This window comes from Sinocyclocheilus grahami, unplaced genomic scaffold (genome assembly GCF_001515645.1).
Source record: "Sinocyclocheilus grahami isolate Dianchi unplaced genomic scaffold, SAMN03320097.WGS_v1.1 scaffold1783.1, whole genome shotgun sequence".
In the NCBI taxonomy this organism is placed as follows: domain Eukaryota; kingdom Metazoa; phylum Chordata; class Actinopteri; order Cypriniformes; family Cyprinidae; genus Sinocyclocheilus; species Sinocyclocheilus grahami.
The window spans coordinates 7,621-29,276 of NW_015506962.1; the positions used below are offsets into that span (position 1 = coordinate 7,621).

A 21,656-nucleotide genomic window follows, 5' to 3' on the forward strand; every position below is an offset into this window, starting at 1 on the left:
TTTAAGACCTGCACAAATAAAATTAACACCTTATGAGTGGGGTAAGGTAACGTCTATAGTAACATTAAACTGTAAAATGACTGTAAGCATGATTTACAGTTCAGATACAAGTTTTCACAAAAACAAAATGTTTTATAAAACAATACACTTCACATTTCAGCCTTTAAACCATTTTTAAGAAAATCAAAAGTATTAATTATTATTTTAATTTAAACGATTATCATCAATAAATTATTATAATAATTAAACAACATATAAATACATTTTACTGTTTAGATTTTTATAATGCATGATCCTCTTGTCGCTCCACCAGCTCATATTTACAGCTCTGCGTGTTTGATCCATGAGTGGATTCTCACATCGGTCTGAACAAAATCAGCAGATGGGTTTATTGAAAATGCAGATTCATTCTCTGCGCTTTCGGAACGGCAGAAATATAACAGTTTTCCTGGTAACGACAGTACTGTACACAAAGCAGCGCAGCGCTCATATTTATTCAATCAAATCATAGCCTTTTGAAGTTTAATCGTCACATTCAGCCGTATCGCAATTCTGGTCTTTCTGTCCCCAAATTTAAGACCTCTTGAAATCATAATTGAGACTTTCTTGTACAATTGAAGACTTTTTATGGCCTTAAATTTGAAGTAAGTGTCCTGAAGTATCGATATATATGCATACTGATGCAAGTATCGAAAGTATCAACTGGCTACTGAAATAAAAAAAAATATCGATACCAAGGTGTGTTTTATTTACCAGTGATTTTTTTTCAAACATGGCTGCCTTTCCCAAAAAGTGTCATAAGAAAGCACTGATGCTTTTGGGAACGGCAGCCCAGAATAATGCTCATGAGCGGACAGAAAACACATGTGTGTTTGAGTTATTTCACAATAAAATAATTGAAATTGTAGCCTACATAGTTTGTGCAATTATATTTATTTAAATTAAACATTAAAAGTTCATATTGATCATGTTCTTTTCTGTAATGTTAATATAAATCATACACGGTCAGAATAAAAAGGTTGCATTTTATGCGTGCAACAGCCTTTCACTGCAGTTCCTTATGAAAATAAACCATGGTTTTACTAAAGTGACCAAAGTTTAACTATAGTATTTGTAGATTTCCATGGTTATCATAACAGTAAACAATATTTAACCATGTGTAAATAAAAATACAACCTAATAAGTAGCAATTAAGGCATATTGAATGTTAAAATGCGTTTCAAATATAAAGTTAAGTGGGCATTATTACCCATTTTACTCTTAGTAATTTAATAATTTAATAAACGTCATGATTTAAAAGTTCAGTTTAGAAGTATCGTATCGATATCGACGATACTGCCCTTTAAAAGTATCGTATCGCATCGAAAACAAATTAAGTGCTATCGCCCATCCCTATTAAGAATTGAATTGTGCTGGGAAATGTGCATATTTACATTTAGTCATTTAGCAGATGCTTTTATCCAAAGCGACTTACAAACGAGGACAACAGAAGCAATCCAAACCAGCAAAAGAGCAATGATACGCAAGTGCTATGACAAGTCTCAGTTAGCTTAACGCAGCACACATAGCAAGGTATTTTTATTTATATAATAAATAAACAGAAAACAGATAGAATAGAAAAAGAATAGAGCAAGCTAGAGTTAGAGACCTTTTTTGCTTTTTGTTAATTGCATAATAAATAAAAATAAAACAAATATAATACAAAAAGAATAAAAAGAAGAGAAGCTAGTGTTATTTTTTATTTTTTTGCAAGTCTAAAAGGGGCAAGTTTTTTTATATAAAGAATAGAATTAGAATAGAGAGTGCTAGAGTTAGAGGGTCAAATAAAGATGGAACAGATGTGTTTTTAGTCGTTTCTTGATGACAGCTAAGCACTCAGCTGCTGGGATTGAGTTGGGCAGGTCACTCCACCAGGAGGGAACAGTTGATGTAGAAGTCTGTGAAAGTGATTTTGTGCCTCTTTGTGATGAACAATAAAGCGACGTCCACTTGCAGAACGCAAGCTTCTAGAGGCACATAACTCTGAAGTAATGAATTTAGGTAAATGGCTGCAGAGCCAGTGCTGGTTTTGTAGGCAAACACTAATGCCTTGAATTTAATGCGAGCAGCTGTTGATGAACAGAGGTGTTCATTCAAATTAATCTAATTTCTATGCATATGACAGTAAAAGCTTTGAACAATCGATCTGAAAAACCTAAAGTGAATTATAATAAACCTAAGACCATGATGAACTGAGAGCTTTCAGGAAACACACATTAAGAGCACAGACACTGCACACAGACACACCTCCGGTGCTGAGGAAAGTGACGCGGCCCGAGCCCGTATCCTTGTGGTACTCCAGCTTCTCCACTTCCCCTCCGCCGCGACTCGCTCTGGAGAACGACAGCTCCAGCCGGTCTCTCATTCGCTCCTCAGGTAAAGTGGGCGGGGCGTTACAGAACCTGACGCTCTTCTTTGACACCTGGATATGAACCTGAACGAGCAGAAGTACAGCGATTAACAGCGGCTCACGTCGACAGACAGCACATTACTCTGGACACAGTAGAGAAGAAGCTTCTCGGATGGCTCCACCTCAAACTTCACGGAGGGATCCAGAGATAAAGCGTACGGCTTCACGTCCATCTTGGCTCTGTCACAGGCCACCGAGCACTTGGCCAGTCGGAGGATCTGCTCCGCCACTGAAAGACACATTACGAGAAACATCAATGCGATTAAACCTGACAAAAACAGACGTCTTCCTAAACACGGAAGCGTAAAGACTCCTGCAGTGCATGACTCCGTTAGATCTGCATCCATACCCTTCTCCTCCTCAAAGGTGATGAGCGCCTGGCCACTCTTCAGCAGAAACGAAGATGTTTGTGTGACGGTGAACTTAGACTCCACCTGATCTTCGGCCTCCTCACTCTCCAGCACACGAGCAAACTTCACTGTTTTCACTGGGATTCTGGCTTCTATCTGCATTTCACAGAGCATTTTGAGAGTTATTACTCCGTTACAGCTCAGATTTTATCAAACCAACTGTAACATATTCAGAATATTATTCCCTATGATGCACAAGGCTTGGTTTTCCAGATTATGCCTTTACTGTTTTTATATATAGCACTGAAACCATATTTTTCAAACATTTTATATACTGTACCCACTTATATTAATTAATATTTAAGTGGGTACAGTATATAAAACATGACAGATATGGTTTCAGTACTGTATATAAAAACAGTAAAGGCATAATCTGGAAAACCAAGCCTTGTGCAACATAAAGGGCACATGTTTATGTCTATCTGAGTTAGTTTGGGCTCGAAACATAAAAGCTGCAAACAGTTTAATTGGCAGAAAACCCGAAAGTCTAATGAATGCCAAACTAACTGGCCCTCCGTGATGCAGAAGAGTTCTTCACCTTGTATTTCTGGATTTCCGCCGCAGTGTCGCTCGCGTCCGCTCGAAGCTGTTGGATTCACACACGAACACACACACAAGGTGTTCACCAAAGAAAGAAGCAGCGATGAAACATTAAACAGAATTCACCTGGGCATCTCCAAAGCGTGTGTACCTGCTGCTGTAAACACGTACCTCGCCCACGGCTGGAGTTTCATCGGCGTCGGACATGATTCACCCGAGACCGAGAGAATCCGAAGTGAGTGTGAACTCGGATAAATCCCGAATCAAACCACTAAATGCTTGCGGAATGAGTAAGTGATCGGAGAGAGGTCTTCTCCTCTTACTGTTGCCCTCCCAGCTTCCTGATCTCGACTGGTATCGAGCTGAAGCGAAAGTGAAAGTAGGCTACCGGAGTCAGATTGCGCTGAAACCCCTTCAGAAGTGATCCGGATCATCTGCGAGTGGAGACGTGTTATGGGGCTTTTATAAGATAGCTTTTGTGTGTTGGTTTTAATACTTTGTAGCTAGATTTAGCGACTTCCCCGAGACTTTCTTCAAAAGTTTAGAGACAAATATAGCAACTTCTTGGACAAACCTCACCCAAGTTCTCATCTTGCCCACACAGCAAACTGGTTTAGCAAGTCTATTTCTGTGCAACACTTACACATGATGCAGGCCAAATCATTACATAACGCACACTCAACTGGGAAAAATAAAAGCAAACCATGATGAAATCAACTTTACTCCATCTTGGAGATCAGAAAGGTCAAATCTAATAATATTGACCCTTTTCTCAGATTTAGAGCAGATTTTGGGCCAGAAAGAGCATGGGTTTGGTATAACAGCAGTGTATAAAGCAGGAGGTCTGGGAGAGCAGCTGGACCGCGCCGCTTCATCTTGACTGGCTTTGATGGAGCCACAGACTGCAGGATGATCTCAGTGTTCATCGGCAGCTGTAGCAAGACCACAGAGCACACCTGGGAGACGCTTGAGGAGGATTAGGGTTAAGATAGGATCGTTGTCAGCTTCAAACACGATATCGGTGGGTTTGGAAGCTCTGGGTGGCCGCTCTGCTGTGTTTTGGGCCTGAGAACGACCTTTTACATTTTATTTTCTCTATCTATCTACACGGACTAATCAAATCCTGTATATCAAAAAGTATTACGTGAAAAGTAATGCTTCAAGAATCTGATCAGTTGTGATCATTAACGACTGCTGTGGTCAACCATTCAAATAAACACTAAGACTGAATTGAGGAAAATGAACACACTCAATGCATGGTCCACTTTCCTTCTGGTTTTATCATCAGATGTGACGTCATTTCTACGGAAATGCACCTGGAGGCAGCTGCAGGGTCGAGACATCGGAGTGACCCGTGCGGAGCGGACGGACTCGGTTCTGGTCCAGGGAGACTTGGAGAAGCTCACTGAAGATGTTCTCACTCTTTACTTCAGCAACAAGAAGAGGAGCGGAGGAGGAGACGTCCAGTCCTTCATCTGGATCAACAGACGAAAGAGCGCGGCCATCACCTTCGGAAACTGTGACGGTAGCTTTTCAGATCGTTTGCAAAGATGAAACATTTAGATTTAGATTCAGCACAAACAGAAGAGGAGAGAAGATTAGATCTAAAAATAAGTTTCAGATAACTAATAATACTGTGCAACAGTAATTTAACCTTCATATTGAGTTCCAGTCATTTTGACCTAGAGAGGATTTTCTTTTTCCATGAAAATAAATCTCATTATGCTAAATTATTACCAAAACTTGGATTCAATCTTTTTGTCAACTTGTTATCTTTCAGTGAGCACAGGTTTTCCATTTATTTTTGGAACCGACCAATCGTAGGCCTCATTGATCGGAGCACATGCACTGTGCATGCCAAAATTATCCAGTTACTGCTTTTTTCACTCAAAAAGTCAAGTCACCTTTATTTATACAGCGCTTTTAACAATACAGATTGTGTCAAAGCAGCTTTACAGCATTAATTAGGAAAATAGTGTGTCGATAATGCAGAAGGACAATAGTAAACACTCAATGTTCAGTTAAAGGCAGTTCATCATTGAGTTCAGTGATGTGATCATCCAGCTCAGTTCAGTTTAAATAGTGTCTGCAATCAAGTCCACGAGATCGCTGGATATGAAGTGTCCCCAACTAAGCAAGCCAGAGGAACCAGAACTCCATCGGTGACAGAATGGAGAAAAACCTTGGGAGAAACCAGGCTCAGTTCTCCTCTGGCCAGATGAATCAGCAAGACTCAGATCAATGAGGCCTGCAATCTGTTGGTTCCAAAAAGAAACACAAAACCTGTGCTAATTGAAAGAAAACAAGCTGATAAAAAGATGAAAGGGGCATTTACACAACACCGTTTCAATTAAAAACTGTAAGCTTTTTATGCATTTTGGACATTTACACGACAACAGTGTTTTGGGGACCTGATAATGCAAACTGTGTAAACTACAAAATTTGTGAAAGAATTTGTGAAAAGGGTGACCTGCGCATGTGTATCACGTGTTCAGTCTATAGGTACGTGTGTGTTCGCATGTATGTACGTGACATCAGCTACTGGCCTGGCATGAATAATACAGCATAAAAAGACGTTTTTGCAGATCAGTGTGAACGGGGATCGTTTTTGACAATGTTGTCATCAGTACGCAAAAAAATGAAAGGAAAAACATATAAATTTTTAGAACATCGATGTCGTGTAAACGTACCCGAAATTCAAGATTTGGCGATAATATAATATAATGAGAGATTTAGAAGCAATTTATAAGGCCAGTCATTTTTGACTGAAAACACCAAATTAGGTGAAGGGTTTTCAAAACAGCACAAGGGCTAAAATATACAGAACAAAATTTATTTGAAAATGTAACCCGTCTTTTCTATTGTAATAGATGCGCATGCAGTGGTGGAACAAACACACAATGTTTGCGGCACAGAAGTTCACGCTTTGCTGTTCTACTCCAGTTTACAAAAGGCTTTAACTGGAGAAAAACCAACCCTGACTGATAAAATATCCACAAAAGTGAACGTTCCTGTCAGTGAAGAGCTGCTCCGTTTCTTTGAAACCAATGAGCGATGCAGAAAACAACTGGAGAACGAGGCCAAACTGCTTCACGCCAAAGTGCTTATTGACAGCTCCGCCGCAGCAAATGAACTGAGAGCACATGCACTGTGCATGCCAAAATTATCCAGTTACTGCTTTTTTCACTCAAAAAGTCAAGTCACCTTTATTTATACAGCGCTTTTAACAATACAGATTGTGTCAAAGCAGCTTTACAGCATTAATTAGGAAAATAGTGTGTCGATAATGCAGAAGGACAATAGTAAACACTCAATGTTCAGTTAAAGGCAGTTCATCATTGAGTTCAGTGATGTGATCATCCAGCTCAGTTCAGTTTAAATAGTATCTGTGCAATCAAGTCCACGAGATCGCTGGATATGAAGTGTCCCCAACTAAGCAAGCCAGAGGAACCAGAACTCCATCGGTGACAGAATGGAGAAAAACCTTGGGAGAAACCAGGCTCAGTTCTCCTCTGGCCAGATGAATCAGCAAGACTCAGATCAATGAGGCCTGCAATCTGTTGGTTCCAAAAAGAAACACAAAACCTGTGCTAATTGAAAGAAAACAAGCTGATAAAAAGATGAAAGGGGCATTTACACAACACCGTTTCAATTAAAAACTGTAAGCTTTTTATGCATTTTGGACATTTACACGACAACAGTGTTTTGGGGACCTGATAATGCAAACTGTGTAAACTACAAAATTTGTGAAAGAATTTGTGAAAAGGGTGACCTGCGCATGTGTATCACGTGTTCAGTCTATAGGTACGTGTGTGTTCGCATGTATGTACGTGACATCAGCTACTGGCCTGGCATGAATAATACAGCATAAAAAGACGTTTTTGCAGATCAGTGTGAACGGGGATCGTTTTTGACAATGTTGTCATCAGTACGCAAAAAAATGAAAGGAAAAACATATAAATTTTTAGAACATCGATGTCGTGTAAACGTACCCGAAATTCAAGATTTGGCGATAATATAATATAATGAGAGATTTAGAAGCAATTTATAAGGCCAGTCATTTTTGACTGAAAACACCAAATTAGGTGAAGGGTTTTCAAAACAGCACAAGGGCTAAAATATACAGAACAAAATTTATTTGAAAATGTAACCCGTCTTTTCTATTGTAATAGATGCGCATGCAGTGGTGGAACAAACACACAATGTTTGCGGCACAGAAGTTCACGCTTCACTGTTCTACTCAAGTTTACAAAAGGCTTTAACTGGAGAAAAACCAACCCTGACTGATAAAATATCCACGAAAGTGAACGTTCCTGTCAGTGAAGAGCTGCTCCGTTTCTTTGAAACCAATGAGCGATGCAGAAAACAACTGGAGAACGAGGCCAAACTGCTTCACGCCAAAGTGCTTATTGACAGCTCCGCCGCAGCAAATGAACTGATTCTGGAGATGGACGTCAACAAAGAGTCGCTGGCTGCGCTGCAGATCGCTCCCACGTGGGAGTCCAAGACAATGAGAGAAGCAGAGTCGTTTCTGAGCAGATATGACACAGCAGAGCTGCCGGCGGAGAAGGACGTCTGGACCAGAGCGGAGAACGACTGTAACTGTCTCATCACGCTCGACACGGCGCTCTCCTACAGGGAGCTCCACTCTAAAGCTGTGATTGCTGGAGTGAAAGAGGAGGTGAAGGTCCTGTCAGACAAGATCACGACGCTCCTGAAGAACACTGCTGCTGAGGTGGAAGTGGAAAGAAACACAGCCGAGGTGGACATCCAACTAGACTGCAGAGAGACGTTTGATTTAATAAAAGAGCGTGTGGAGTCCAGATTAGGGCAGGTGAGTTTATCACATGATGAGAAGCAGCACATCATCTCCCTCAGAGGTCTGAAAGATCAAGTACATTCAGTGGAGATGCTCATCAAGCAAGCGCAGAAGAACATCGTCAAGCACCAGCTGAAGCTTTCTTCACATCTGAGTCACTTTCTGAAGTCTCTGGATCTTGAAAAGTTTGAGCAAGACTATTTTCTCCCAAGCCACATTCCAGCTAGACTTTTAAAGCGACAGGATTTTTTTGGTATCTTAGTTGAGAAAGAAAACCTGAAGAGAGCTGAAGACAAAATAAGAGAGATTCTCAAAGAGCAGGTTATACAGCTTTCTCCCAATCAGACCGGTGACACGTGGACACACTTTCTCAGGAATCTTCAAGATGACATAGAATCGTTCCAGAAAGCTCACGACATCAGGATCGCACAATCAAATAATGAGGTTATAATATGTGGGTTTTCCAGTGCAGTTGCAGATGTTACCGGAAAAGTGAAGAGATATCTGGACAACAAGGAACCGACAACTGAGAACGTCCCTCTGAAATCTGTGCGAGAAGCTGAATTTGTGGAGTCCTGCCTGAATCTGTCCGAGCTCCCAGAACTCAAGAGCCTCGGCTCGACGGTACTCGCTTACAGAACATCAAACTGCCCTTGTCTGAAGATCACAGCAGCTAAAGACAATATCAAAGACGCGGTGCGTGTCGTACAGCAGCAGAGCTCATCCATTCTTATGGAGAGCCATAAATATAGCAAAGCAGGAGAAGCAAAGTTTCTGGAGAAACATGAAGCCAACGTGAAGACCAAAGCTGAGGAGATGCAGTGCAGTCTGTATTTATCACAAGAGCATGTGGTCAAATCCAGCCCTCCAAAGAGCTTCACACACAAAATAGGCAACTTCATGACTCTGAGTATCGCAGAAGGAGACCTGCACCATTTCACAGCCGACGCTTTGACCTGTCCAATGAATGCCAATCTAGCTTTCAGTAACCCTGTGGCTCAGTGCTTTCTCCAGTTCGGAGGAGACGAGATTTCAGAGGTGTGTAAAACTCAGCAGAAGCAACAGCAGAGTCTTCTGCCTGGAGACGTGGTGCTCAGTGATGCTGGGAAACTCAACACCGGGACGCTCATTTACGCCGTGTTGCCTCAGAAAGGACAGAGGCTGGACTCTCACTACCTTCAGTCAGCCGTGTATAACAGTCTCCTGAAAGCTGAAGGAAAAGGATGCGCCTCGATGGCACTCCCAGCAGTCGGTTGTGAAAGCTTCGGCTTCTCTGTCAAAGACAGCTGCGTGGCACTCCGAGCCGCTGTACTGCAGTTCTGCAGCGACCGTCAGAATTCTCCTAAAAACATCAGATGCATCAGTATAGTGGATTCAGACGAGGAGATCGTTGAGGAGTACAACACTCTGATCCAGGAACTAGTATGATCCCTCTTATATGCAAACGTTTATTAACAGTGTTTAGCATGTTTTCTTAACCATCACCCGTTTAATTTCTTAACAGGGATTTCCTGACACATCTACAACGGTTCCCCTACAATCCTTGAAGCTAAAACACGGATCAGACACGAGAGGTACTGTGCAGATTTACCTGCTATAGTAATTTCACTGCAAGTGGTCACCATGTTTCCTAAACTTCATCTGAAGGGTTAGAAGTTGCTTATGTACTTTTCTTTCAGAGGTGTGTAAAACTCAGCAGAAGCAACAGCAGAGTCTTCTGCCTGGAGACGTGGTGCTCAGTGATGCTGGGAAACTCAACACCGGGACGCTCATTTATGCCGTGTTGCCTCAGAAAGAACAGAGGCTGGACTCTCACTACCTTCAGTCAGCCGTGTATAACAGTCTCCTGAAAGCTGAAGGAAAAGGATGCGCCTCGATTGCACTCCCAGCAGTCGGTTGTGAAAGCTTCGGCTTCTCTGTCAAAGACAGCTGCGTGGCACTCCGAGCCGCTGTACTGCAGTTCTGCAGCGACCGTCAGAATTCTCCTAAAAACATCAGACGCATCAGTATAGTGGAATCAGACGAGAAGATCGTTGAGGAGTACAATGCTCTGATCCAGGAACTAGTATGATCCCTCCTATGCAAACGTTTATTAACAGTGTTTAGCATGTTTTCTTAACCATCACCCGTTTAATTTCTTAACAGGGATTTCCTGACACATCTACAACGGTTCCCCTACAATCCTTGAAGCTAAAACACGGATCAGACACGAGAGGTATTTTGTATATACCTGCTTTTGTAATTTCACTACTTCTGGTCACCATGTTTCCTAGACCTCATCTGAAGTCGCTTATGTACTTTTGTTTTCGCATGACTGGGAATTCACTCAGTGCTGATCAATGGTGTGCCAATATGCCTGAAAGAGGGTGATATCACCAAAGAGACGGTGGATGTTATAGTGAATTCAACCAACAAAAGTTTAGATCTTAACACTGGTAAGTTTCTTTACTGCAGCATCAATACTAAACTGACTCAAATCACTATACTTTTACCTTTCATGCTAAAGCATGTAGAACGTTGAATAGCTTGAAGGTATTATTATTATTATATTTACTGTAAATTCTCCTGACACGGAGACGTGGTCAGGAGTTTCTGACATTTAAAAATATTCTCTCAAAGCGCTGTGAGGAAGTATCAAGCCCTGAGTGATAATCTTGCTCTCTGCAGGACGTGGTGGCTTTGCCCCGAAAGAATCGATCAAAGCCATCTTCACAGCACTCGAGAAACATCTTAAGGAGCCGAACTCATCCTGCCTCCGGAGCATCACTATAGTGGCATTTGAACAGAAGACCTTTGATGACTTTCGTGACCATTTTAAAGCATGGAATAAGGTTAATGCTGATGATATAACATAATAATGTCCAGATTTTTTTTTTTTTAAGGTTTTAATTTTGTTACATTGGTTTTTCTTCAGCCTGCATCCGGCAAGATGCCTGAAAATCAAGGTTCTGACAGCTCTACCTTTCCATGCTGAACCACAAATAAATATGCTCTAGTTTTTCAAATACATCATAAACCTCTTTTCAGGTCTTCGTTCTGATATTTCCAGGTGTGAATATTAAGTGTTTACATTTGAAATCTCTCTCATCTTCCATAGTCAAAATTGGAAGCATCAGAATCGAGGTAAAGAAAGGTGACATCACTAATGAAACGGTCCGCGGGATCGTAAACACCACCAACATGGACATGAGCCTGAGAGGAGGTCTGCAAGACTTAAAACACACAAGCTGGACACTTTTATATCAACACATCAGTTACTCTAAAAAAGTAGTTGCCAAACATGTTCCTGGAGCCCCCAGGGTTGGGAACCACTGCTTTAAAATAAGCCATGGATCTACACCGAAACACAACAGTGTGTGTTTGTGGCAATTTTAAAGTGTGACCAGTTCAGTGTGTCCCACCTTGACAATCTCAAAAGTATCCTTGTCCTTCAGGCGTGTCGGGTGCCATATTTAAAGCGGCTGGAGCGTCTGTGGAGCAGGAGTGCCAAAAGCACGGTGAGAACATTACACCAAATACTGAAACCTTGTTAACTAAAAATTGCAAGAGCAAGAGATGTTCTGGATATCAGCACGGCTACGATTTGGCCATAGACACGAGGCTGCACTGACACTGAATGTCAAGGACTGGTAAACAAATTTCTCTCTTTAAACAAATTCCGTCCTGAAGGTCCGTTGCAGAATGACATTGCAGCCGTGACCAGCGGCAGAAACCTGCATTGCGACTTCATCATTCACATGGTCGGTCCGCACTCGGCGGCAGAGGTGAGATCCCGCGTGAAGAATGTTCTGGAGCTCTGTGAGGAGAAGCAGATCACCACGGTCTCCTTCCCTGCCGTGGGCACTGGTATGGATTTATGATGGCATTGAATGTGGCATGTGTTGGTCATCATGTGTGGTTGTGTCTCACTCCGTCTGACGGCTTTTGTTAAAGGTGAGGATGCCATCGGTGCGATGCTGCAGGGCTTTGAAGATCATCTGGCTCAAAACATCTCGACTGTGATCAAGCTCATCTACATTGTGATTGACCGGGACAACGTCCTAGGTTGTGTCTCACTCCGTCTGACGGCTTTTGTTAAAGGTGAGGATGCCATCGGTGCGATGCTGCAGGGCTTTGAAGATCATCTGGCTCAAAACATCTCGACTGTGATCAAGCTCATCTACTTTGTGATTGACCGGGACAACGTCCTACAAGAGTTTCAGAAAGGTCTCAAAACATGGATTGCGAATACACAGGTAGAGAACCTTAACCCAGTTCTGAATAGAGTTGATCATTCAGAATTGAAGGACACTTGAAAAGATTTCTGATATATCAAATGTAAATGCTTTTGCACTTCAACATTTAATTAACATCAACGCACAACTAGGACAGTGAAGATGATGAGTGGGAGGATTACAGCTCAACAGAAGAAAGCTCCTCGTCTGACAAAGGAGCCAACGGTAATGCAGCATTTGATGACCTTTTGAAAATATGCTGTTATAGGTCTTTGAAATTTGCTAAAATGTTTACATTTCACCAGCAAACCCAGTGGAGGTAATGATGGGCCCGGTTAAAGTCAGGGTGTTTAGCGGAGACATCACCAAAGAGACTGTCGAGGCCATTGTAAACAGCACGACGACAAGCCTCGATTTCAACACGGGTGAGTTTGCTTTTGATATCGCTCTGAATCTGATGAACTGTTATTTTCCAGACATTTTCCTAACCCTAACATGACACAGGAAGAGTGGCAGCTGAATAACTAATTGGAAGTGGTGCTCAGATCTAGTGTATGTCCTTATGTGCAGGTGTATCAGGAGCCATTCTCAAAGCATCAGGACAAACGGTGGTGAACGAGTGGAAATCAAAAGGTACAACCTTCAGCTTCAGTCAATAATCATAAATATAGGCATTTCTGATGAACTTCTAACACGACGGTGTTCAATCCTGGTCCTGGAGGGCCAATATCCTGCAGAGTTTAGCTCCAACTTGTCCCAAAATACCTGTCCAGAAGATTCTAGTAATCCTGACAACCTTTGATTACCTTGGTTCAGGTGTGTTTAGTTGAGGCTGGGGATAAATTCTGCAGGGCAGTGAGCCTCCAGGAGCAGAACTGGACTCTCCTGCTACAACAGAATAATTGCTCATTCATTCTCTCCTGATTAAAGCGCCTGACCAAAGCTGGAAATCTTTCAAATATCAAACACATCATTCATATGGTTGGGCAGACCAATGAGAAAGGCATCAGCAGTTCCATGTACAAAGTTCTGAGGATGTGCGAAGAAAATAAGATTCAGTCGGTTTCATTCCAAGCTCTTGGAGCAGGCAATTTAGTCCATTCAGAAATACAGATAAGCAAAGCCAAGCAAAGGTATCTGGATGATCCTAAAATGCTTAATGTCCTTCAGGAGCAGGAAACTTGGCTGCTGCAGGAGTTGCCAATGCAATGACAGAAGCTCTGACTAACTTTATGAAGGACTCACCGAAACACCTGAAGCGCGTCCACCTTGTGATCTTCCAAGCGAAACTGCTGCCAGACTTTCAGGAAGCTATCAAGAAGTGCAAGAAGATTTTTCAAAATGCTTCTGGTATGTTTCAGTGCATGAATGTACAGTGTGAAGAATGAGCTGGAACTAACCCGGTTACTTTAACTTGTGTTTCCTGAACAGTGCGTCAGGTCAAACCCCTCCAGCAATCGGTGATCCCTGTGCTGACACAGCGACCAGCTATTTGTCTAGCCAAAGAAACGGCCGCTGTATCGTTCCCGGTTATGGCCATTAACATTTACAGGACGTCCCCTACAAACCTCACCAAGGTCAAGAATCTCCTGGACGAGCTGGGCAAGCAGGAGTGCTTCAGTATAGACGTCCAGTTTAGCCACATCACAGACCTTCCTGAAACGGACAAGAAGGCCATCATGACCCTCAGCCGAGCCAATCAAATCAGCGTTCTGGTGGCCAGTTCGGGTAAGTTAACAGTATCAGGGAAGAGAGACGACGTCTTAGATGCTGTGCTGAAGATAAACAGCTTCATCCAGGCAGTGCGAGAACGAGAGATGCGTGAAGGTGAGGTGAAGTGTCTGCGGGAGACACTGTGCTGGGAGGTGGCTAGAGGAGACCGCTGGGAGTCACTGGAGCCCGGCATCAGCTATGACATAGAGCTCACCATCTACCGCAAAGAGAAGAGCTTCCAGTACCAGGAGAACGGCGAGACCTACACGGTGGACTTCAACCAGATGGAGGTCACAAACAGCAAGCGGGAGTCTTGCAGGATCAAGAGGACTCTGCTGGGAGATTCTGATACGGGTATGAGTTGTCATGGACCACAGTCTACAACAAATCCAAAGGTTTTTCATGAGAATCAGAAGCATCAGTGTGGAGAGTCTTGTGATAAGGATTTTTGTTCTTCCAAAAGTAGCAAGTACAATTTATTTCCCAAATATAGCTAAGATAAAACAAATGTAATGTTCAGACTTGTGCTATTGAAACAAAAATCTCCACATCTTTCTAAGATTTGATGTAACGTTCAATTCAAATAAACATAGATTGTTTACACTAACCTTGTAAACTTTGGAAAATCCAGTGCAGGGATCCCCAACCCTGCTCCGGGAGAGCTACCGTCCTGCAGACTTCAGTTCCACCCCTGCTCCAACACACCTGCCTGTAATTATCAAGTAAACCTGAACACCTTGATTAGCTGGTGCAGGTGTGTTTGATTGGGTTTGGAGCTGAACTTCAGGAGCAGGGTTGGAGATCCCTGATCCAGTGACTAGTTCTGCCTCAGAAGGACTTGCACGTGGTTTCTAGCTGTATGTTATAAGGCAAGGCAAGACGAGTTTATTTATATAGCACATTTCATACACAATGGTAAATCAAAGTGCTTTACATAAAAGGAAATAAAATAATCATAAAAAATAATTACAATAAAAGTCTAGGAATTTAAATTTTAAACTGATTTAAAAATTGATTTAAAATGAATTAAAACAGTTAAGAATAGAAAATGATACATAAAATACAGTGCAATCAGTTGGGACATAGCACAGTGCTCATTCAGTAAATGCCCAGCTAAACAGATGTGTTTTCAGTCTAGATTTAAACATGGCTACTGATTTAGCACATCTGATCTCTTCTGGAAGCTGGTTCCAACTGTGGGTGGCATAATAGCTATAAGCGGACTCTCTTTGTTCTAAATGAACCCTTGGTATTTTTGACTTGATCCTAATGATCTGAGTGGTCTGTTAAGTTATTATTCAGTGAGCATATCTGCAATGTATTGAGGTCCTAGGCCAGGGGTGCCCAAACTTTTGGGAGTTTAGCTCTAACTTGCCTCAACACACCTGCTGGTAAGTTTCTAGTATGCCTATAAGAGCTTGATTAGCTGGTTCAGGTGTGTTTAATTGGGGTTGGAGCTAAACTCTGCAGGACACCGGCCCTCCAGGACTGAGTTTGGGCACCTCTGTCCTAGGCCATTGAGTGATTTACAGTGGTGGCCAAAATTATTGGAACACCTGACAGGTCTGAAAATATTGACCTTTTTTGCCTCCAAAACATGATGTCATTTCATAATGTTCATGAAACATGCAGATGGTTGCTGAGCACAACAAATATCAGATGAAGTGAGTTGTACTGTTTTTATCCACTTTTAACTTTAATATTTGGTATGTCCACCTTTTGCAGCAATTACAGTAGCACATCTCTCTGGCATAGTGTCAATATATTTCCTGAGAACTTTAACACTAATGTTATCCCATGCCTTCTGCAACTCAAGCCAAAGGCTTTCCTTTGAATCTACAATAGATCTGTCCAGTTTATTTTCTAACTCTCCCCAATTTTGCTTGATGGGGTTGAGGTCAGGATTTAGCACATCTGATCTCTTCTGGAAGCTGGTTCCAACTGTGGGTGGCATAATAGCTATAAGCGGACTCTCTTTGTTCTAAATGAACCCTTGGTATTTTTGACTTGATCCTAATGATCTGAGTGGTCTGTTAAGTTATTATTCAGTGAGCATATCTGCAATGTATTGAGGTCCTAGGCCAGGGGTGCCCAAACTTTTGGGAGTTTAGCTCTAACTTGCCTCAACACACCTGCTGGTAAGTTTCTAGTATGCCTATAAGAGCTTGATTAGCTGGTTCAGGTGTGTTTAATTGGGGTTGGAGCTAAACTCTGCAGGACACCGGCCCTCCAGGACCGAGTTTGGGCACCTCTGTCCTAGGCCATTGAGTGATTTACAGTGGTGGCCAAAATTATTGGAACACCTGACAGGTCTGAAAATATTGACCTTTTTTGCCTCCAAAACATGATGTCATTTCATAATGTTCATGAAACATGCAGATGGTTGCTGAGCACAACAAATATCAGATGAAGTGAGTTGTACTGTTTTTATCCACTTTTAACTTTAATATTTGGTATGTCCACCTTTTGCAGCAATTACAGTAGCACATCTCTCTGGCATAGTGTCAATATATTTCCTGAGAACTTTAACACTAATGTTATCCCATGCCTTCTGCAACTCAAGCCAAAGGCTTTCCTTTGAATCTACAATAGATCTGTCCAGTTTATTTTCTAACTCTCCCCAATTTTGCTTGATGGGGTTGAGGTCAGGACTTTAAGGGGGCCAGTCCATCATTTTCAATGTTCCAGCAGATTCCAACCATCGCACGTAGTTCCGGCAATAGTTTGTTTTATGGGTATTGTATTGTAATGGCCAATTCAACAAATACAACTGAAACCTTTTAAATATACAGAGTGTTCTAATAATTTTGGCCACCACTGTATAAACTAGTAATAATACTTTAAAATCAATCCTAAAAATAACTGGAAGCCAGTGTTAGGACCTGAGGACTTGTGTGATATGCTCAGATTTTCTGGTTCTAGTCAGAATCATGGCAGCAGCGTTCTGGATGAGCTGCAGCTGTCTAATGGTCTTCTTGGGAAGGCCGGTGAGGAGACCATTACAATAGTCCACCCTGCTGGTGATAAAGGCATGAACAAGTTTCTCCAAGTCTTGACTGGAAACAAAACCTCTAATTCTTGCAATGTTTTTGAGATGATAGTATGCTGATTTAGTTACAGCTTTGACATGACTACTGAAACTAAGGTCTGTCTCCAGAATCACACCAAGATTCCTGACTTGATTTGTAGTTGTTAGACCCCTAGAGTCAAGGTATGCATTCACCTTGAGAACTTCATCTTTTGTTTCCAAACGCAATGACTTCAGTTCTGGCACATCCAACTGTTAATTTCATCAATGCATTGGCAGAGGATTAGACCCGCACATCCCTAGTATTAATTATGTAGTCTTTTATTTACACATTTTCTTTCTTTGGAAAAGTTCTTCACTTTTAAGAGGTCTGCTTCTAAACAGTTAAGCTCACTTTTGAAAAAATATGTGGGAAGTGTGTCAAGATTGCAGGTTGACGATTTAAGCTGCTGTACTATTTCTTCCAAAATTTTGCAATTTCTTCTGATTGATGCTGGAGAGAGGGATAATGCGTCTGATGAGATGGGCTGTGGCTCTGGCGTTTCCGGTGGCTGTGATATGTTGTCCTGGCTTCCCTGGCTGTTTTCCAGAAAGTCGTCCTTGGATGCTGAGTCTTGGAGCTGTTCTGATACGTCACAGTCTGTCTGTGATGAGCTCTGTGGGCAGGGCTCAGCCGTGATGGTGTCCATGAGCAGTGCTTGTTGTGGCTTCGTGGTGTTATCAGTGTCCTTGTGGGATGTGTCAGCCACATGATGACTCGGAAGCTGATATGAAGTCCTGTCGTCACTCTGTCCAGGTGTGTGTGTGCCATTCAGGTTGAGTAGTTTGGCACACACTACTGAAGGATGACGGAGGGAGAAGTAGATGTTGTCCTTTAGCACTCTTGCACTCAAGTTTGTTTGGGTGGAGGCCATCCAGTTTAAACAGTTGTCTATGGCCCCAGAAAAAATTTAAATTGTCGATGACGTTGACTCCTTTTATATTGCAAGATCGTTGTAGCCATGTGTTCAGCCCAAGCAACCGTGAAAACATATTAATTCCTCTTGCTGGGAGTGGCCCACTGATGAACAACTGAACTTTAAGTCATCAAAGTGTTTCAAAGAGTTCACTGAAGTCCTTAAGGAGTTCTGACTGCTCTTTCCGAATATCATTCTTCCCCACATGGATGATGATTTGATTTGCAGTCTTGTGCTCGACCTTGAGCGCCTGTTAGTAGCGGTGCTAGCTGCTGGCCGATAAGATCCATGTTCAATCACACTTGGGGATTCCTCACTCACATTCATTAATGCTTCAAATCTGTTCTCAAGGCATATAGGGGGTGGTAGAAAAAGCACCACACTGACCATCTGATGTCGTAAGCATCAGACAGACAGTAAGTTGTCTGAAGATATATGATGACAGAAACTGTTCTTCCTGTAACTTTGTTTGTTTGCTTCTCAGCAATCATTCATCCCCCTCCAACATGGACCAAAATGGATGGACGGGATTTAGAAATAATCACATTACAATCAGATACGGTGGAATACAAGAACATAGAAACAGCCTTTCTGAAATCCAGCATACACCGTGATGTGAAGCCCGTCCAGGTTCAACAGGTAAAATAACTTAGACATGACCAGACATTAGACGTCAGAACACAAGCGTCAGTACTTAAAGTCAAGGGCAATCACAACTCATTCTACATCCCTAATGTGACTTAATTCATTCTTGCAGCTCAAAGTACAGCAAAAACATGGGTTCAATTATCAGGAAATGCACAAATTGATTAAAAACAAACAATGTATAGATTCAATGCAATGTTTGGATAAATGCATAAAAAGCAGAATATTTAATGAGGAAAAACAGGCATTTTTTTTCTCCCATGATGCATTAATTGGATGGTTATTTGACATATACAGTTAGGTCCACATATATTTGGACACTCACACAATTTTTAGAATTTCAGCTCTGTATGCCACCAGAATAGAATCACAACAAAGATGTGATTGAAGTGCAGGCTTTAAGCTTTAATTCAAGGGCTTGAACACAAAGATATCAAATGCTTTGGATTTACAACCATTTTTATACACAGTCCCCCCATTTTCAGGTGCTCAAATGTAATTGGACAAATAAATGTAATCATAAATAAAATGTTCATTTTTGATATTTTGTTGCGAATCCTTTGCAGGCAATGACTGCCTTACGTCTGGAGCTCATGGACATCAGCAGAGACTGGGTTTCTTCTTTGTGACGCTTTGCCAGGTCTTTACTGCAGTTGCTGTGTGTTTGTGGCTCTTTCTGTCTTTAGTGTTGTCTTCAGCGAGTGAAATGCATGCTGAGATCAGGAGATTGACTCGGCCATTGCAGAATATTTCACTTTTTTACCTTCAAAAACTCCTGGGTTGCTTCTGCTGTATGTTTTGGGTCATTGTTCATGTGTACTATGAAGCGCCGCTCAATCAGCTTTGCTGCGTTTGACTGAATCTGGGCAGAGAGTATATCTCTACACACTTCAGAGTTCATCCGGCTGCTTCTGTCTTCTGTCTCATCTTCACTAAACACCAGTGACCCAGAGCCACTGAAGCCATGCCGCTCATGCTTCACAGATAATGTGTGTGTTTTGATCAGGAGCTGCTCCAAGCCTTCTCCAGACTCTTCCCGTCGTTCTGGTACAGCTTGCTCTTAATTTCTGCCGTCCAAAGAATGCTTTTCCAGAAGTGCTCTGGCCTTTTTAGATGTTTTTTGGTGAAGTCTAATCTGGCCTTGTTTGCAGCTTGTGGTGAAGCCTCTGTGTTTGCTCACAGGGTGCACTTTAAGCCCATATTCATATGATATAACTGTAACTTGAATATGTTTTGGTCAGCAGCTAAAATAATACAAATTTTGTCCGTGTCAAAATATATATGGACCTGACTGTAAGAGGTCATTGCACCATAAAAACATCCTGTAACTTTCCGAACTTAAAACTTTCTTGTTAGTATAAGGTATAAAGGTGACTCAACTAGTCTGAAAGCAGCTTATATTGAAGCCGATCTGCCAAAACCACAGCTCGTGGATTGTTCAACTCGATGATGTAATAGTGTGGATAAGCACCGCCTCCGCAGAAGAAGATCAATATCACTAGGCTTGTTTGAGATGAGCAAAATCTGCGCAGAATCGATCACCGGTGATCACCGCGAGATGCATGCCGGTTAGAAAAGTGTCCGAGTTACGTCCGACTTGCTCTGATGTCACGCTGACGTGTGCCAAAAAGCTCTGGCGAAGGCGAGGCGGCTGTGTCGGATTGCTCTCCACCGACTGCGCTGACCAAAAGCATGATGGGAAACGACTGGCTGAAGACACAGCTTTATGCTCATTAGTCCAGACAACCGTGATGCTGCGTTCTCTTCTAAAATGTTTTATTTTTTATCTGGTTCCATGCGATTATGTATTTAAATTATGTTCCCAAACACTATGACAGTGCGATCTCTGTGCGAGTTATGCGATTGTTGTCATTTTTCTATAAAAATCTAAAATACATGTTTGTATTAAAGTAAAAATGGATGATAAATACACCTTTCATATGGAATTAAATAGCAAGCACTTTTGAGTGTCTTGTTCATCATTTTTATTTTTATATAAAAACAACAGAACTAAATGTTAATTAGCAGCACAGCACGTGAGTGTGAATAACGTGATATCTCCGATTCTTTGCCTTCCTTCTGATCCCAGCGTTAAGAAAGAGTGAATGAACTTTATTTTTAATGAAGTTCCAGACCCTGTCAGTAAGAACTCAGTCTTTTGTTCACTTCATTTTACCGCGGATTCGTTTACAAAACAAGGCACAGTTCGACGTGGGATTTTCAGAAACATTGAAACTAAAAGACGGACTCTTAGCCAATCACAGCAGTCTACTATCCTCCACGCCTATTCAAACAGAGCGTTCTGATGAGGGGGTTAAAAACAGCACAGAAAATAGCCCATTATGTCTAAATTATGATGTTTTTTGATGTAAAAATCTTGATAACATAAGTGGAGCTCAGAGAACAGTACAAAATAAACAGAGGCAGTTCATGACCCCTTTAATGTGAGGTAACTGGAGTCACAGAGAGGTCACAGACACACAGACGCACCTCTGTGGTTCTGCGGCGGCGCCGGAGCTGGAGCCGAATGCGTTCTGGGCGGCGGGTGGAGCAGGAGCAGGAGGAGCGCTGCTGAACAGGAATCCGCTGATGAACCTCCAGACGGACAGCAGCGGGTACAGCAGTGACCCCAGCGCCGCCCAGACGCCTCCGGACGCAGACAAGCGCACCACAGCACTGCTGGACTGCTGCAGGGACCAATCACACCACAGCATTCACACGTCATTTGACTACATCACCACAACAAGCTTTCTGAAATGTTATGCATTGAGAGTGCGCGTGTGTGTGTGTGTGCGCGTGTGTGTGTGTGAGAGAGAGAGAGAGTGTGTGTATGTGAGAGAGAGAGAGAGAGTGTGTGTGTGTGTGTGTATGTGAGAGAGAGA

At 42.1% G+C, this 21,656-nt stretch overlaps 2 protein-coding genes and 1 pseudogene across 2 annotated transcripts in view; 2 read left to right on the top strand and 1 right to left on the bottom strand.

Annotated features, from left to right (window-relative positions):
- LOC107572637 (N-myc-interactor-like) overlaps window positions 1-2,997 on the bottom strand; it is a 5,445-nt gene extending 2,448 nt beyond the window's left edge. Inside the window, exons 1-3 of the mRNA XM_016259061.1 lie at window positions 2,799-2,997; window positions 2,572-2,678; window positions 2,287-2,473 (exon numbers count right to left, since the gene is read on the bottom strand). Of these exons, the coding sequence (XP_016114547.1) occupies window positions 2,287-2,473; window positions 2,572-2,678; window positions 2,799-2,973 (469 nt within the window). The 5' untranslated portion in view covers window positions 2,974-2,997. The remainder of the gene's footprint in view (window positions 1-2,286; window positions 2,474-2,571; window positions 2,679-2,798) is intronic.
- A 1,047-nt stretch (window positions 2,998-4,044) lies between these two features.
- On the top strand, window positions 4,045-7,296 carry LOC107572628 (uncharacterized; annotated as a pseudogene).
- Window positions 7,297-7,374: 78 nt separating this feature from the next.
- Window positions 7,375-19,403, top strand: LOC107572629 (poly [ADP-ribose] polymerase 14-like). The gene is made up of 20 exons (XM_016259049.1): window positions 7,375-7,381; window positions 7,572-9,640; window positions 9,723-9,792; window positions 9,898-10,283; window positions 10,364-10,433; window positions 10,549-10,653; window positions 10,865-11,049; window positions 11,133-11,163; window positions 11,316-11,420; window positions 11,653-11,715; window positions 11,888-12,073; window positions 12,152-12,453; window positions 12,585-12,657; window positions 12,738-12,857; window positions 13,003-13,065; window positions 13,591-13,782; window positions 13,864-14,499; window positions 18,614-18,768; window positions 18,887-18,892; window positions 19,341-19,403. The coding sequence occupies exons 1-20, from the start codon at window positions 7,375-7,377 to the stop codon at window positions 19,401-19,403; spliced, it is 4,887 nt and encodes a 1,628-aa protein (XP_016114535.1).
- The last annotated feature ends 2,253 nt before the right edge of the window (window positions 19,404-21,656 follow it).